Source organism: Panulirus ornatus, chromosome 48 (assembly GCF_036320965.1).
Source record: "Panulirus ornatus isolate Po-2019 chromosome 48, ASM3632096v1, whole genome shotgun sequence".
In the NCBI taxonomy this organism is placed as follows: Eukaryota; Metazoa; Arthropoda; class Malacostraca; order Decapoda; family Palinuridae; genus Panulirus; species Panulirus ornatus.
The window spans coordinates 23,684,468-23,702,649 of NC_092271.1; the positions used below are offsets into that span (position 1 = coordinate 23,684,468).

The 18,182-nt window shown below is 35.8% G+C and overlaps 1 protein-coding gene across 5 annotated transcripts in view; it reads left to right on the forward strand.

Moving 5' to 3' along the window:
- Window positions 1-17,910, forward strand: part of bbc (choline/ethanolaminephosphotransferase 1 bbc) — a 35,263-nt gene extending 17,353 nt beyond the window's left edge. For 3 of the 5 annotated variants that reach the window (XM_071690164.1, XM_071690166.1, XM_071690165.1), the window contains exons 7-9: window positions 3,392-3,550; window positions 6,421-6,546; window positions 11,376-17,910. In XM_071690164.1, the coding sequence (XP_071546265.1) occupies window positions 3,392-3,550; window positions 6,421-6,546; window positions 11,376-11,567 (477 nt within the window). In that variant the 3' untranslated portion in view covers window positions 11,568-17,910. Of the gene's footprint in view, window positions 1-358; window positions 491-3,391; window positions 3,551-6,420; window positions 6,547-11,375 lie in introns of all 5 variants that reach the window. The other 2 variants (XM_071690162.1, XM_071690163.1) reach the window with 1 other exon arrangement.
- The last annotated feature ends 272 nt before the right edge of the window (window positions 17,911-18,182 follow it).

Consider the following 18,182-nt stretch of genomic DNA (forward strand, 5'->3'; position numbering starts at 1 on the left):
TAATTTTTGTTGTTGTTAAGCTTTTTCAGGGCCTAATTGACTTGGCAGAATACGATTACCTAGCATATTTCCTAAGTTTGTCTTAGTAAAAATAAAAGTATGATTTTATTACAAAACTGATGTAAATGTGTAAGTTATAGCATGTTTTTCATATTGATATGTGTCTAATTTACTCATAGTGCAACTCAGGGCTTGGAGTCTTATTCTCTAATATACTTCTTATAAAGAATCTTTGTATAAAGTAAGTTACTCTGTCTTTCAGTTGTAACTATCTGTATGTTGCTATCGATTCATTTTTTCACACCTTATGTCTTCTGTGTTTCTTGCATTACCTTGTGTTTGTTGTGTCTCCTTCCAGTTACCATACTTTGGAATAACGCTGCATTGCATTATAATATACAGCATACTGATGTTCCAACTCTTCTTGGGGTACTCATACATGCACACAATTCCGTATTCAGGAGCAGGAAAAAATGGTTCAACAGTGGCAGTGAGTTTTGAATCAAAGTTACAGTAGTCATGATACCATTGGAAATTTACTTATGCTGATAGTTTACACCACATACAGTATCTTCGTACTGACATTTGTTGAGTATCTTTGTGTACTATATTTAATTATAGATTGATTGTATACCAGAGAAGTATACTATACAACATATTATGCTTGAAAATATACATAGTTTTAGTATTCATATGAGTTCAAAAGCTGGATTGCATTAGATTTGAAAGCTATTCTTTGTAGCAAGTTGTTGCTATTAAAGTATGCAACATGAGTGTAGTATATTTTTTTGAAGAGTTTTATTATTTATACTTTTTCTTATTTTTTTATTTTTGACATTATTATTATTATTATTATTATTATTATTATTATTATTATTATTATTATTATTATTATTATAGTTATTGCAGAAGAGTTACAAGTTTAGATTTGAAAATCCACCAGTTTACTCTTATCACATGCATGCTTCACACCTTCTTCCATGTTCAAGTTCTGATCACTAAAAGCTTCTTTCATTTCATCCTTCCATCTCCAATTTAAGCTCCATCTTCTCCTTGCCCCCTCCATCTCTGACATAAATGCCCTCTTACTCAGCCGCTACTTTCTATATATATCCAAACCATTTTAGCCCACCTTCTTCAGCTGTCTCAGCCACACTTTCTTTATTACCATATCATTTCTTAATCAACCTCCTCACACCACAGTTCAGTTCCAACATATACACCCTTTCCTTATTTTTTATCTTGCCACTTTTCCACCCAGACAGAGGCAGATTGGGTGGGACTGCAGTCATATGCCTCAAGAATGAGAGGAGTCATTATATTTCATTAATCATATGTATCATTTTTTATTTGAAAGTTCTTTTTACAAACCATTTCACTGTTTTAATTGAAGAATTTTTCATGTTTTGAGTTGAAATGTAATATATGCCATTAGCGGTGTTCATATGCATGATTGTTTTCTGTGCATCACTGGTATGTTGGTATTATGCTTCTTTGCTTGTGCTTGGTAGTGTTGGGTTTTTGCCATTAGCTTGTATGATAGTTGTTATTGTGGTTATTAACCCCTGTTTATTTCTTTGTAAATAGAAATTCACACTGTCTTTTTTGTTGAAGTAAGGGAAAGTAGATTTCAGTATTTTGTGTAGATTGATATTCCCACATAATGTTAAAGAAAACAGTGGTTGATATCATTTGATACTTAATGAACTTTATGCAGTCCTATGTTACTTACTTTTGTATCTTTCAAATCTTGATGGGTATTTATTGATATCAAATATTTATTGCTCAATGATATTGCAATTTAGTTTTCTTCAGATAAGCAAGGTAATAAGCATATATACCATTAATGAGCTGTTTTCTTGAGGTTCTCCATAACAACCATGTTATATAGTGATGAATATATCAATACAGTCCCTCCTTAATTTACACATTTCTGTTGCCAATATTAAATTCAGATTATTTGTGTATTCTCTGTTTATCTCATTTTCTTTTTTGATATCTTTATTCCAAACTGAAATGTCTTGTTTATTTCAGTGACCTACATACTTAGTAACATTGTCAGTTTATCCTCACTCTTTTTTTTTTTTCTTTCCCTCCATTTTACTTCCATTTAAGTTTTTTCTTGAGTCTCTTTTTCATTTTATTTATAAGGTTCCTGATATTGCATTTTACCTGATTTGCCGTTTTCTTTTAAATGGTTTGTTTAATCTCATTCTACCACCTGTTTGTTAATTTCTATCTATTGCCATAGACATGTTAATTTCTTTCTGATCCCATACATGTCACATTGTGCAAACACACTGTCACTCATTAATCTTGCCCACAGTTCATATGCTTCATCATATTTTCTGCCAAGAACATTCATTAATCATCATCATCATCATCATCTCTCTCTCTCTCTCTCTCTCTCTCTCTCTCTCTCTCTCTCTCTCTCTCTCTCTCTCTCTCTCCCCCCCCCCCCCGGTCATAGACAAAAGTCCACATCAAGGCCAGGCCTTAATCGAAATAGAGAGAATTTTGTAAAGGAAATTTTTTTTTTTTTTTTTTTTTTTTTTTTTTTTTGAGGAAGTGCAAAATCTCTTGTAAATTGTTCCAGGTCTTATTTATTGGAAAAGACATGAGAGGGTAGAGAGTTCCAAAGCTTCAAGGTATATGGAAAGACACAGTTATCAAAATGGCCCACCCTTGAGTTGCCAGTGGCCACACAATAATCATGTGATGCAGCATCCTGCCGAATATTGCATGGTCTAGCTAGTGATGGGGGGCACATAAGCAGCCAGCTCTTGGGAGCAAAAACCAAATACTTATAGAAGAGGGAAAGTTAACCAACATTGCAGTGTCATCACTCCAAGTTGTCTCTCCAACCTTGTTTTGTTCCTTACTTTTTCACTTCAGGATGCACTCTTTCCTTATTACCTGTTTCCTTTGTTAAGGGTAATTCCATTATTATCTGTATTACTCAATAATTTGACATAGCTCTCTCTAGATCCCTCTTCACTTTGGTGCTTTCATGAATTTTACTATGGACTACATACTGTTACATACCCCTGGAGAGTACTGAACCTTCCTCATTCATGTAGTGTATGCACATACCCCTGGAGAGTGCTGAACCGTCCTCATTCATTAGTGTAGCATACACTTGGAATATGATTGATATATGAAATGGTTTGTAATACATTGTTCATTTTCTTCCTTATCAGATAGGTTTTCATTGTTTCCCTTTCACTAACAAACAGCCTACAATAATACTGTTGTCATTATCACCTTTTTCTATAATGTATATGTTGATTTACCTGAATTTTTTATTTAAGCCTTGGCACTGTATAAGTATTAGAGGTCAATAGTACTTCAAAATAGCATAAACTGTTAATTTTTTTCTATCTCTTCTCAGGGTACAAGTGTGTTGTCACCAGTTGTTCCGTTAATTCTTATCCTTGCTCCTGCAATCCTTATAGCCTGGAAGAGCCCAGAGGGTTTATATCTACAAAATCCAACTATATATCTCATTACTTTTGGCTGTGTATCTGCGCGCATCACCAATAGACTGGTTGTAAGTATGTAACTGAAAGCTGGTTTTTGATGATTGTAACAATGATATTACAAGTGGGACTTTTTGTCTTAAAATAAGAAAAGGTTTTGTATGATTGATATATGATTCATGGAAGGAAAGAGCATCTTAAGATAAGAAAAGGTTTTGTATAATGAATAAATGATTCATGGATGGAAAGAGCATCCTTGTCAATATATGATTCATAGATGGAAAGAGCATCCTTGTCATGTATGGATTTATTTGATAGACATTAACAGTTGGTGTATTACAGGCAACTAAGTTTAATACTGGTAGAGTGAATTTTATTCACATACATATTAGATGCTCAGATGATCCCACCTTATCATGGAAAGACTAATGTATGCAGAATAGAATTGTTGTTGATTGAAGAAAATTGCCTTTTATAGCATTCTGTTCCCATTTCTCATCTTTCATTTTTTGTCACATTCACGTTTTAGCTGTACTGAGTGGTCTACCACACATCTGAAGACTCAGCAATGTTTATGAACCTCAGAACGTTTGTCAGTTTATATCTGGATTTCTCATTTTTTTGTATATTTGTGGCCATTTCTCTTGCTGAGAGATTGGCCTCTTATTTGTAGATACTTTATCATTTCTTACATTGTTAATAGTGGGCCACTGCTTCATTTATGTGATACCCGTTAATGTGGTTGAATAAAGGGCCTTTATCATTTCTTATACTGTTAGTAGTGGGCCACTGCTTCATTTATGTGATACCCATTAATGTGATTGACTAAGGGGATCAATGTGTCTGAAGTGGAGAGAGCAAGGGGGAGGGTGAGACCAAGATGATAAAAGGCTGGAGTGTTAGAGATGTGTGTTGGATAAAATTAATTGAATTGATAGTGTATATGTGGGTGAGTTGTTAGCACTAGATTGAACCAGGGAATGTAATGCAGGGTTGGTAAGCCATGGAAAATTTTGTGGGCCTTAGCAATGGATGTTAGGTTCTGTGTTACATATGATATTTGGTTTAGTCAAAAGAGGGTACAGTAATAGTGTGTCATGAAAATGTGAATGTTCAAAATGAGATAAAATTACAGTACAATTATTGTTTTTGTTGTGAGAGTAATAGTCATTAGAAATATTGATTGATATGTTCTGAATGTATGTGTATGTATATGTATGTATGTGTGTATGGATATATGTATAGCTATGTTTTCCTGGTGCTACCTCACTGAAGCTTGGATAGTGATGCTGTTTCCTGTGGGGGTGGGGTAGCGCCAGAAATGGATGAAGACAAGCAAGTATTAATATGTACATGTCAATATATGTGTCTGTCTGTGGATTTCCAGCCCCCTGCTCCATTCCCTTTTAGTCGCCTTCTACGACACGCAGGGAATACGTGGGAAGTATTCTTTCTCCCCTATCCCCAGGGATATATATATATATATTTTTTTTTTCTTTCTTTCAAACTATTCGCCATTTCCCGCATTAGCGAGGTAGCGTTAAGAACAGAGGACTGGGCCTTTGAGGGAATACCCTCACCTGGCCCAATTCACTGTTCCTTCTTTTGGAAAATTAAAAAAAAACCGAGAGGGGAGGATTTCCAGCCCCCCGCTCCCTCCCCTTTTAGTCGCCTTCTACGACATGCAGGGAATACGTGGGAAGTACTCTTAATCCCCTATCCCCAGGGATATATATATATATATATATATATATATATATATATATATATATAATATGTGTGTGTTATCCCTGGGGATAGGGGAGAAAGAATACTTCCCACGTATTCCCTGCGTGTCGTAGAAGGCGACTAAAAGGGGAGGGAGCGGGGGGCTGGAAATCCTCCCCTCTCGTTTTTTTTTTAATTTTCCAAAAGAAGGAACAGAGAATTGGGCCAGGTGAGGGTATTCCCTCAAGGCCCAGTCCTCTGTTCTTAACGCTACCTCGCTAATGCGGGAAATGGCGAATAGTTTGAAAGAAAAGAAAAGATGTGTGTGTGTGTGTGTATAAGCAGATGTGCCCTTCTTCATCTGTTTCCTGGCACTACCTTGCTAGCATGGGAAGGAGCAATAAAGTATAAAAAAATGTACAGAATGAAATGAAATTCCACTACAGTTACTGTATTTTCTACATAGTTGAGAGAAACAGAGATTATTACTTACTACCCTCCATTTGGTGTCTGATGTCATGTGTCTTTTCTTATCCTCAGTAGAACACATCCAGCCAAAACAGTATTTGTGTGTATTGAAGGGCTACATTGTAATTAGGTTGATGGAAATCTGTGAAATGAGCAAAAAAATATACTCTCTTTCTACCAATCTGTCTTATCAGTTTATCTATATCTCTGATTCCGTTCCTTTAGGGAACTCCCTTAAGGGGGTCGTCATGGCAAAAGAGTTTCCACAACTGATAAATTTTAGTACAAAAACATATTCATTATTTACATTTAGTTAAGGTTTATGAGGTAGGTGCATGGCTAGGCCAGTTAGATCATGATGTCTTAATGGATGGTGAAATTCAAATGTATGCATTTAGTCCAGACATTTATTTTTGCACAAAAAACTCATGAAACACTTTTTTTTAGGTTATCAGAAAAAAGAGATTATTATATCAACCATTTCCACCCTCTGCCAGTTTGCAGCAGTTAATGCAAGGGACCAGATTATGCCTAAAGGCATAGGTTTTATTCCAGAACCTTGGGAACTTAAGTTAATGATGATTTTAAGATAGATGGAACAAAAGACTTTATCTTTCTGAATCTTATGACAACACATTTGCCTGAGAGGTTGTTAGCTTTGGATCTTATGAAGTGATAAGTGTATAAATGCTGACACACTGTACATGATAGATCTGTCATGGCTGGCAAACTACTTGTATTGTAATTTTCATTCAATTTTTTGCAGGTTGCTCATATGACAAAGAGCGAGATGGCATACACTGATGCATCTCTTCTTGGTCCTGGTGCCCTCTTCCTCAACCAGTACTTTAATTGTCCCATCCCAGAACAAATTCTACTTTATGTTGTCTGTGTAAGTACAAAATGATATATTTTGCATGTGTTACATGGCTAGTAGGGCGTTTGAAGATATGATTTTCCCTATATGTGAATAATGTATCTGCAGTATTGAGATGTCGTCTTGATATGTGAATGCCATTGTCATGAATCTGAAGACAATAGGTCATAGGTGGTTCCTGACTTAAAAAATGATTAAGTTCAGATATTTTAAAGCAAAAATCCTGGGAGCCTTGAAGAATGTGCGGAAGCCGAGAACATTATCTCGGAAAGCAAAAATGGCTATGTTTGAAGGAATAGTGGTTCTGACAATGTTGTATGGTTGCGAGGCGTGGGCTATGGATAGAGTTGTGCGCAGGAGGGTGGATGTGCTGGAAATGAGATGTTTGAGGACAATGTGTGGTGTGAGGTGGTTTGATCGAGTAAGTAATGTAAGGGTAAGAGAGATGTGTGGAAATAAAAAGAGCGTGGTTGAGAGAGCAGAAGAGGGTGTTTTGAAATGGTTTGGGCACATGGAGAGAATGAGCGAGGAAAGATTGACCAAGAGGATATATGTGTCGGAGGTGGAGGGAACGAGGAGAAGTGGGAGACCAAATTGGAGGTGGAAAGATGGAGTGAGAAAGATTTTGTGTGATTGGGGCCTGAACATGCAGGAGGGTGAAAGGCGGGCAAGGAATAGAGTGAATTGGATCGATGTGGTATACCGGGGTTGACGTGCTGTCAGTGGATTGAATCAGGGCATGTGAAGCGTCTGGGGTAAACCATGGAAAGTTGTGCGGGGCCTGGATGTGGAAAGGGAGCTGTGGTTTCGGGCATTATTACATGACAGCTAGAGACTGAGTGTGAACAAATGGGGCCTTTGTTGTCTTTTCCTAGTGCTACCTCACACACGTGAGGGGGGAGGGGGATGGTATTCCATGTGTGGCGAGGTGGCGATGGGAATGAATAAAGGCAGACAGTGTGAATTGTGTGCATGGGTATATATGTATGTGTCTGTGTGTGTATATATATGTGTACATTGAGATGTATAGGTATGTATATTTGCGTGTGTGGACGTGTATGTATATGCATTGTGTATGGGGGTGGGTTGGGCCATTTCTTTCGTCTGTTTCCTTGCGCTACCTCGCAAACGCGGGAGACATCGACAAAGCAAAATAATAATAATAATAATAATGATAATTTTAAAGCAGGTGAAGTTATTCTCAAAGTACAGAACATGTAGAGTTTCATGCCATGTAGCGTATCCTAGCTGAGGTCAGTGAACATAAGGGTTAGGACAAGATATGTCTTCACATGATCCTATGCTTGATAGTGAAGAATTAATGTACGAAATATGAACATACTGTGGTTAAAAAAAGCAGAATGTTTGGGTAATTTATTTAACAAAAGCGTTAAGACTATCATTACACATCAGTGTATATGATCATCTTTTAGAAAGAAAATATTGTGTTAATGGTATTGATATAAGAAATATAATAAGTAGAGAAATTAATGGGAAGGATGGCACAGTTCACTTATATCTTTGTTTTTCTTAAGGAATGGAAGATGTAGGGTCACATACATATTTCTTAATCCTGAAGTATGAGCTGAAGTTGTTAGAAAAATTATACAGTGATTTTACAGCAAAGTAGAGTGCAGCTGAATTTGTTGTAAGTAAATAGACCATGTTGGCTGTAAAGAAAGCAAAAACTAATAAGTTTTGCTTTGCATCAAGAGGTAAGTGGGAGTAGTCTAAAGAAAATGACCACATATGCTAAAGAACAGAAATTTGAAGTAGCTGTTTATAAGTTGTGTTTTCAGCACATCTGACAGGACTGTTGGTGTATCATATAGAACTGCACTTAGCAGCAAAAAGTTTAGCTGTTTATTTAGATATGCCATCCCCTGTGGCAAGTATATTTTGGCTGGATGTGGTGCATCAGTAATAAACACAACATTCTAAGAAAATTTGTGATTTTCAATGAGGGTTAACTTGGAAAGTGTAAAGTGACATCATCAGAAATTGACCTCTCTTGCTGATGAAAATAGGCTCCATGCAGATAAAATCTATAATGAGTTGTTTTGAAAGGCTGTGTTAGATGACACACATGCCACCAAAACTGAACATTTGACACTGGAGAAAGAGGATGTGGTGGAACGTCCTGCATTTTTGCATACCAGTGCAGGTGGCAACCACTGCCTCAGTGCAGTTATTGTGTTTGAATCATGGAAGCCAGTTTTGATCTTTAAGGCCCCCCAAAAGTCATAGCTTATACACAAAATGTACCCACCGGAATGGAAGGATTTTTCATTTTTCCTTGTACAGTGCCTGCAAGAACCTTTTCTGTCTCCCCACATATATATTTTTAAAGCTGATGTCACACACAAATTTTAGTCTTTTATCATCTCTCCTTTGGGCTAGATTACCTTCTGCAGATGTCTGTGCATGGAATCGGCAAGATTCCTGAAATACTCTTAAGTCAGTGTCTTGGGTCCACTGGATCTTGATCTCATGAGTAAGGTGAGGCACTGATGAGGTGTTGCAGGAAGCAGCTGCCTGATCATGGAATCTGATTGCCCAGTGCACCTAGAAATTGTACATGTACCCACATTTTCTTGCTTCCAAACAAGAATTTGGGCTTTGTCCTCCTTCGAAATTCTAGGTAAGAGCCAACCATCTTGAAGTACATTTGGAAGAATACAGAATGCACAAGTGAAATTCCGAAAATGAAGTGGCAGCCAATAATAGTAAAGAAAGAACTTCCTTCCCTCAAAATAATCTGATGCACTTTGAGGCTAGGTTTCAGGTTCTCATACTGATAAAAAATGTCACGGCAACTATCTGTGTGATGATTTCACCCTGAGAGTATCATATGCTTTAGCTGTGTATCACCTCTGAAAGTGTATGGGGGTTGGACAATGTTTTTAGTGGACACTAATTCTTTACATTAAGTTGATTGTACTGTAATGATATTAACCCTGTGAAAAAATAAAGGTTACATTCAGAAGTTGTCCATTGGCACCTGTTTTAGATATTTTTTACAAAATGTTTGAAAAGGTTTGAAAAACTGCAGTACTGTGCGGTTCAGTTCAAGGGTACTTTGCAAGTAGCATATTCACTGTAGTTTTTACACCCACAAGTCCAAGATGTAGATGGTAGCCCCTACCACCCTTGACATATGGACATTTATGATGATGTCTTCTCTGTTATTGACTCAAAATTTGATTAGTTGAAGAAGCTGAAGGCTGACGAAATATTAGTGACATGTTGAGGTGGTAGAGATGTCATTGGTAATGGTGGAGAATACAGTTGGTGTAGTACTTCTGTTGGTAGTAAAGGGCTCAGCAGGTGTAGTGCTGGTGCAGAAAGGTTTGAAAGCCTCCTTGATGCTTTTGCCGGTGGAGCAGGAGGGCTGTAATGGTGGTGTTAGTCGGAGCATTGGCGTTGATATAAGTGCTGGTGTTGGTAAGGTTGGAAGTAGACATGAAGAATTGCAAAATGGTCTTTTAGTCTGTAGTTTTTACATTTCAATTGTATGTATCTCTGTAGACATCAGAGGGTGTACCAGTGCTTTTTCTTTTTTATCTCTAGTAGCAAACTGTGGTATGAAATTAGATGATTTTGCTTGGTAATATAGTGAGCTGTATGGCACCTAACCAACAAGGAACACCTCTTCTTTATATGTTTCTATTGTTGAATCTGCTTGTTGCATGAGCTCAACTTATTATAATTCCTTACAATGAGAATCCACCAACTCATTAACGTCTTGTCTATATTTGCATCACCAGCAATGCATTCCATTTCATTAATACCTTTCATTTCTTTAGCAATCTCAGGAAATCCAGTGATATTTTTGGTAAATTAAGTTGGATGCCTTGTCACTTAGTGTTTACTGTTGCATTTTTCACTTCAGTATCTTTTTGTAAGTAAGAAAACAGCTGTTTTGGTACAGAACTAGTTGCATTTACACCTTATTGTTCTGGCTTAGGCAAAATAAAATTTTCCACAGGAAGACAAAATTACGATTATTGATATAGATAGACCACCATATCACTTCATTTCTTTAATATTCAAGATAATGTTGACCTCTTTTTCAGCCTGCTAGATAGGGTTATAACACCATGATTGGCAGAGTAATTGCTATGGTGCTAGTAGTTAAAACATAACATTTAATTAAAATGAAGATTGTTGAGATTGATTAGAATGAAGATTGTCGACATATGAAGAACAGCTATCTGCATTATCCTATAAAAGAGCTCTGTATGATAAGGTTTTACACATGCAGTATCTCTCCACTTTCATACAAAAACAGTTTCTGCTTACTCCTGCAGGGGATGGAGATTTGCAAAATGGCAATATTCATTGGTATAACTATTCATCCTTGCCATTTTTCATTTTCCTAGCTTCCATGTTGCTTCCACAACCAAGGAAGAATGTCAGTTGTAACATTAAAGGGAAAAATTTTAGGAACTGTGTAGGATTAAAGTTTATTTACACACTAAAAGTAATAAAATATCACTCTAGTCCAGTGATTATACCAGTGAAAAGGTTTGGTTAGAATTAGTTAGTGAAGGCATTCTTGCTGCTGTGACATAGTTGATGTTTATTTCATGAACTTACATGTAAAGTTTAAAGGGATTATATTGTTTTTTCCATGAAATTTTGAAGTAGTCATGGTTACAAAGTATCTGAATATTAATTTGCAGTGGTTTTGAATGTGAAGAGATGCATATAGTAATTGAATTTTTGTAAGTTATTTGTGCCTCACCTTGTGAGACAAGCTGAATATGTTATTTTGAATATGATTGGTAAGGAAAGGTCATTATGATACTTTTGTGGTTTAACTTAGTTTTCTTTCTTTTCAGGTATATGTCATATGTGACCTTATCAAATATTGCCAAGAGGTGTGTTTGGAAATTTGCGATCATTTAAATATAATGCTGTTCACTATTGTTCCCAAATGTCCATCAGGAGCAAAAATATCATCCTCATCTGAGAAAAACGGCAGTTCTGCAAAGTATATGACAAAGAGTAAGAGTAAGATGAAAAGTAATTAAAGAAAATTGATATACGAGCAAATCTATTGATAATTTAAGGCTTTAGTAAACTGTTATGTAGGGCAATTATTGTTTGTAATTTTATCACATGTTTTATGTTAGTGAGTGTCCAGTTTATGTCCTTCAACCCTTTTGAATGATATCATCAAATGTCCAGGAGTAACAGTTATATCCTATTAAGTGACCTGGACACTATATTCTTGGCACTCTGTTGATTTGTCATCCAGGTCTGACAGACCAGAATGATGGAAGGCTTGCTGTGGCACTTTAATTACCAGAGCATCGGAAGCAGACTTATGAAAGCTGTTTGGTTGGCTGATGAAGATTATTCTTTATGAGCTGTACATGATTGAATTTATCATTCCTCATTAAGACAGATTTTGGTAGTTTTTATTTGAAGACAAAACAGGTGTGTGAAATCGTTATGTGAATTTATGTGTATAAAGTTCCTTTAGTGAGAAAACATTCTCAGGCATGTTTACTATGTTATCATTAGGAATGAGTATTTTCATTCGACCAACTTTGAGTGAGTATTAATTAGAAATTGCTGGGTAAGGAATTTTGGATGCTATGTGATGGCTTTGAATACTGATCAGATTAAGACTCTGTTAACTCCTTTGAATGTAAATAGCACTAATACTATTTCATGCAAACAAAATTGATTTCAAACCTATTACAGAATTCACCATACCTTGTTTTGCAGTGCTGTGTCCATTTCATCTGTTTACAAGGGCTAAGAATTTTAATGAAGGAAACTTCTGGTAATGAACATCTCACTTTATGTTAAGATAAATAGATTCTTTGTGCTTGTTTTGTACAATCTAGAGAATTGTTTTAAGGCGCTTGAGTGAGCATAGCATCAAGGTTAAACTTACTCGTGAAAATAAAAATTTTGTTGGAATTTCTTGTAAGATGCATTGGTGATTGAATTTAGATGATCATTCCTATTATTGACAAACTGCTGTTATGTATATCTAAAGAAAGAAAACTATGATTAGGTGGAATGGAATTGTAACTTTTATGATACATGAATTGTCTTTTGTGGGAAAATGGGAATTATTTTGTGAGAAATTTTCTCAAGCATGTTCATTATGTTATTATAATGGTAAAGTATTTTTTCTGAGAGCTTGTGAATGCATGAATTAGGCATTACGGCTGTTTCAAAAATTTTTTTTGAGAGCATTACAGGGAATAGAATTTTAGATACCAGTTCTTGTCACAGAATGCTGATCAGATGCATAATTCATTAACTGACTCTTCACATTCACATTTATATAGTCTTGAAATGTTATTTGTTAACAAAATGACACAGATAACATAATTGAAAATCCACAATGTTGTACAAAGTTGTGTTATGTACATTTCATCTCATGATTTGCAGCTGAATTATTATGTATATTGTCAGTGAATATAAATGACCTCTATCCTCAACATCTCTCATTAATTTTAGTGTTCGGATATCTAAATAACTTTGTACAGGTTTAGCGAAATTGTGAATTTTTTATTGATATTACGGCAAGTGACCTTCCTGTTACCTGATCACATTAGCAGAATTCTGGTCATTGGTAACCTTTCATAACACAGTGAATGATTGATGTAAGCATGACTCAAAAAAAAATAAATTTACCACCTTTTTGTGTGCCTTTAGGGTTATTCTTTCTATATATTAATGAAAGAAGATCCACAGCTGTGATAGTTGCAGAGATGAAATGGCCCCATACAGTTTTTGCTTTAACCTCCACCTGGCTATTATTATTATTTTTTTCATTATACTTAATTGCTGTCTTCTGTGTCAGCAAGGTAGCGCAAAGAAAAGACAAGGAATGGCCTAACCCACCCACATGCGCATGTATATACATAAACGCCCACACATGCACGTATACATACATACACGGACATATACATTTATACATATTATTATTGTTAATACTATTATTCATAATTATCCCAGGGGATAGGAGAGAGAGATTACTTCCCATGTACTCCCTGCATGTTGTAGAAGGCAACTAAAAGGAATGGGAGTAGGGGACTGGAAATCCTTCCCTCCTGTTTTACTTTTCCAAAGGAAGGAATGAAGAAGGGGCCAAGTGAAGATTTTTCTCTCTTAAGGCTCAGCCATCTGTCATTGACACTACTTTGCTAATGCGGGAAATGTTGAATATGAGCAAAAACTTTATTGTTATTATTATTATTTATGACTGAAGCAGAGCATGTGAAGCTGTGAGGGTAAGCTATGGAAAGGTCTGTGGGGTCTGGTGTGGATAGGGAGCTGTAGTTTTGGTGCATTAAACATGACAGTTTAAAAATGGATATGAGCAAATGTGGCTTTTCTTCATCTGTTCTTGGCACTACCTTGCTAATGTGGGAAACAGCAATCAAGCATGGAAAAAAATGTATATATTTAAGATTGCCTCTACCTGCAATAGCAAGATAGCACCAGAAACAAAGGCAGTAAATTAGTGGACGGAATTGAGTAAAATCTTTTCAAGGAAATGCTTGATCCAGAAAAGTTAATTTCTGTACTCTTGCTATGGAAGGTGCTTAACAAGGTTACTGGGGTTGTATGATAATGATAATTCTAACATTCATGGCTTTGGTATCATTTTGCACATTCCAAAAGCAGCACCTTGGTTTGCCTTTCATTTCCAAAATGTAGGAAAACGATTTTGATGGGTGATGCAAGCATGAATTTTGACTTATTAGTTGCTTAGTGGCATGAAAAATCTCTTTTTCTTTTGGCAGTTATTTAAAACTCATAAACGTTTTGTGGGATTTCTTGAAGATGGCTGGTTGTACCCATTTACGTCTCTCCATTTATGATACATGTAATGTTTACATACCCATATATAAAGAGATAATCAAAAGAACAAACTTACAAGTGTCAGAATTATGCTGAGAATTTTATTACATTTGCTCTGTGAGTTCAGTTTTATTTCATGACAGCATTTTTCAGAGAATAATCGTAGGCCAAGGATATTAGTGACCAAAATCCTATCCAGGACAAGATAAGCAAAATGTATTCTATTGGAGGCCTTTCCCATGATTAGGTATAGTTGGCTGTTTTATTGTTTGCAACTGCAAAAGAATGAAACCAAAATCTTACCATAAAGCCAGAGCTTCTTGGTATGTAGCACAAACCCATCTCACATCATGACTGCCTAACAAGCAATAGATCAGATTTTTTTAGATATTTTTGTGTATGGCCATGTAGAATGTTTCATTTGTGAAGCAAGAGATGAGTGTTGGGGTGATCCTTTTTATCAGTTGAATACACCCAGATTTGTCAATTTTTTTATTTAGATAAATGGTGTACTGGGATTTGAAAATTGTCTTGAGTGAGCTAGTTACCTGTAGTGAAGCCTCACCTTTGCCTGGTTCTCTAGTTGATTTGTAGATGAGCCCCAGTTAGTGTTCAGACCAAGATATCATTACTGTGATTCACTATTCTTCCAAGAAAAAAGTTTGATTGGTATTCAGACCCAATCAGAGACAGCACACCAAAGGCATAGTTACAAACATGGCTGACCTACCTGAGGTTGTTTGATATTGTGATAAATTTGAAAAATGAAATCTGCATATTGTAGATCTGCATGTAATGATTATTTCAAATGTAGTGATGAGTCATAATCAGTTTTAGCTTTTTTGCCCTAGACTTTTTAGTCATTGATGACTGCTCTGAAGTAAGGAGGAAAGAACAGAAAAAAATTCAAGTATCTTTTAGTCTCAAGAATGTCACCATGGAGTGTTGCTTTTAACTGTAGACATTGTAACAATTAAAGAATGCTTGAAATTTACTGTAATGAGGCATCTGTGATGAAAGTTGATCCTTGATTTTGTGATTTAACTGCAATTCGTTCATGACTGAAGGTTGTCCACATCTATGGTTAGTGTACTTTTCCACAGGGCCACACTCATTCTTTGTACAATTCTGGGGTTTATCTCCAAGGGAAGCTCAATTCTGCCTTGCTATAAGAATGAAATTGCCCTTAATGAAATATATATAGATCATCAGGTACAAAGAGAGGAATGGTTTTGTACTTTATGATAAATGATTAATGTTGAGTTGGTCTTTAACATCTGTAAGATTATTTTAATCCCTGTTATGTTTAAAATATGGAAATCCTTTATTTTCCATTTTTGGAAATACTTCCTTGACAATAATATTGTTAAAGATAATCGATTAGGTAACAATTTTGAGTTACATCTCATAACTTTCTAAACCAGTAGCAAAATTTTGTAAAGCCAGGTTATTGGCTGAAGAAAGGTCTGATAAGGGTATTAATCAAGATTCTGAAGATGAAGCATGATATTATCATTATGATGCTATGGTGAACATGATGGTTGTAATGCACACCCCCAGTCTTATTATACATTACCCTCATGATGATAACATTTTTCAGTCTCAGATGCTTATTTTGAATGATTAATGGTCTTTTATGTAATCTGATTTATCAGGTCCATCAAGGGTTCTTTTTATTTACAGGGTAATAAAGCCAGTTAGGGCATTTTATCAGAGAGGCATCAGACTTTTTTTTGTATTTAGTAAATACTGAAAAATCTGATTTAGTAATTTTAAAGAAATCTATATTAATGCCTTGTAAAGAACTGGATTACTAAGAAATGCGACTGAGTCTTGCTCGTGATTTTCCATGTGCCACTTCAGACAATCAACCAAGGACAGAAAGTATTTAAAAGAGCCTCATCATGGGAACTGATTTGAAGATGTCTAAGGTCAGTGAAGGCATACATGAATCTTAGGGCACCTTTGTCAGTTTTCCTTAATTATTCCAGTGAATTTCATGTGACTGGCAAACGTACATTTTAGTGTGGTCATGTTTGTATTTTATCGAGCACCACTTCATTGATCGGTAAACCTTCTTTTAACATCATTATGATGTTCCCTCAGTTTCCCAGACTTTGTTGGTTGCACCTTATAGTGGTTAAGAATTTGTCTTTTTTCTTCATCAATCAGAGATTTTCCAACATGTTGAGTTTCAGCATATTGCTTCATACTTGTTACTTAAAAACACTTGGCTCTCCTGTTAGAAACTAAGCTTTTCCAAATTGTGTTGGATAATTCAGTGGGTGGACTTAAAAAGAAGGTGGAAATCTTTAAGAAGTCTATTCATACTGAGATTTTCATGGGATAGCCATAGGTTGTTGACAGATTCTTTTCCCTTGAAATATAGCAAACAGTGCTTCAGTGGTGTTTATCTTTCATATATACCTATTGTTATAGAGATGAATAACCTTATGAAGGCCTTCAGTGTATCTAAAAGGGTTGGGTATTTGTCAAGCATATCTTTTTTAAGTGACACAACTGCTGGAATGCACAGTTTGTGTCCTTGTTTGCGGATCACTGTAATTGCAGCGGAATGAATGTTTGGATTGGAATTTTTGGGTAGGTCTGTGCATTTCATCCATTCTTCCTGTTGTCATTGATAACAGCTAAGTTGCTTAATTTGGAAAGGTAAATAATTCTGTTTGCCATGCTGTAAAAATGGGTTTTGACATGAAGAACATCTCAGCCAAAGTGGGGCAAGCTCATGTTTGTAATTCTTCCTACCCTATAGCTCAAACCATTTAGACAAATGCTTTCTGTTGTTTTTTAATAAGGGAAAGAGATTAGGTGCAGCCTCTACAGCAAGTCTTCACAATGTGGTGTGTCAGAGTTTACTTTGTCAGTTGTTTATTACCATTATTCTGTTAATGTTATAAATGAGTCCATGAAACATAATTGTATGGAAAGGTTTTTGTTTAATGCTTTTTTTTTTTTTATCTTAGTCCTATGCATAAGTTTGTGTATGTGGTTTTTGCTCCTTTTATGTAGATTTGGAAAGATATTTCAATGTCAAAACCCATTTTCTCATTTTCTGATTACTTCTTCAGCTTAAAGGCTTTTACTGAGATTTAGATCAAATGAATAGATATTGAATCTTTGTCGCATTCTGATACCTCTCTTTACCCTTAATTTGCTGCCATTGTCTTCTATCATTATAAGACTGCTCCCATTGTAACAAGATGATTTGTAGTGTCCCATCTCTGATTAAAATCCTAGCTGATGTTTGCTAACACCAATTATTCATAGAAGTCTTTAGCAACTCATCGCCACAGCTAGAAAATATACCATACATGTCGATCATCCACACATCAGAGAAAGTGCATTTCTCATCTGGGTGTGGTGTCAGGTGTCCACACTTGCTATTATAATTTGTTTTAGAAGAAAAGATTTCTGTGGTACTATTGTAGGTATTTTTTATGGAAATTTACTTGTTCATTTATTCATGTAAAAATGTTTTTTTGTGTAAAAAACAGGTAAACAATAAAATCTTTTCTTTCTGTATCACTGATGCCTGTTCCCTCCTGGAACTCCCTCAGAGGGGTGGCCACAGCAAAAGTCTCCATTACTCTTGAATTCCAGTGTTGCTTCGTAGCCTTTAGTGCCTCACCCTTTACAGGCTACTGGCAGAAGGCAACTTCAGGGCAGTGTTTTGCAGAGGCTGTTAGCTAATGTTTCTGATGACTTCTTACTAATGTTCCAGCTGACTACTTATTAATGCTTCTGCCTAATGTGCTTACCTACTACTTCTACCTAATGCTCCTGCCTAAATGTTC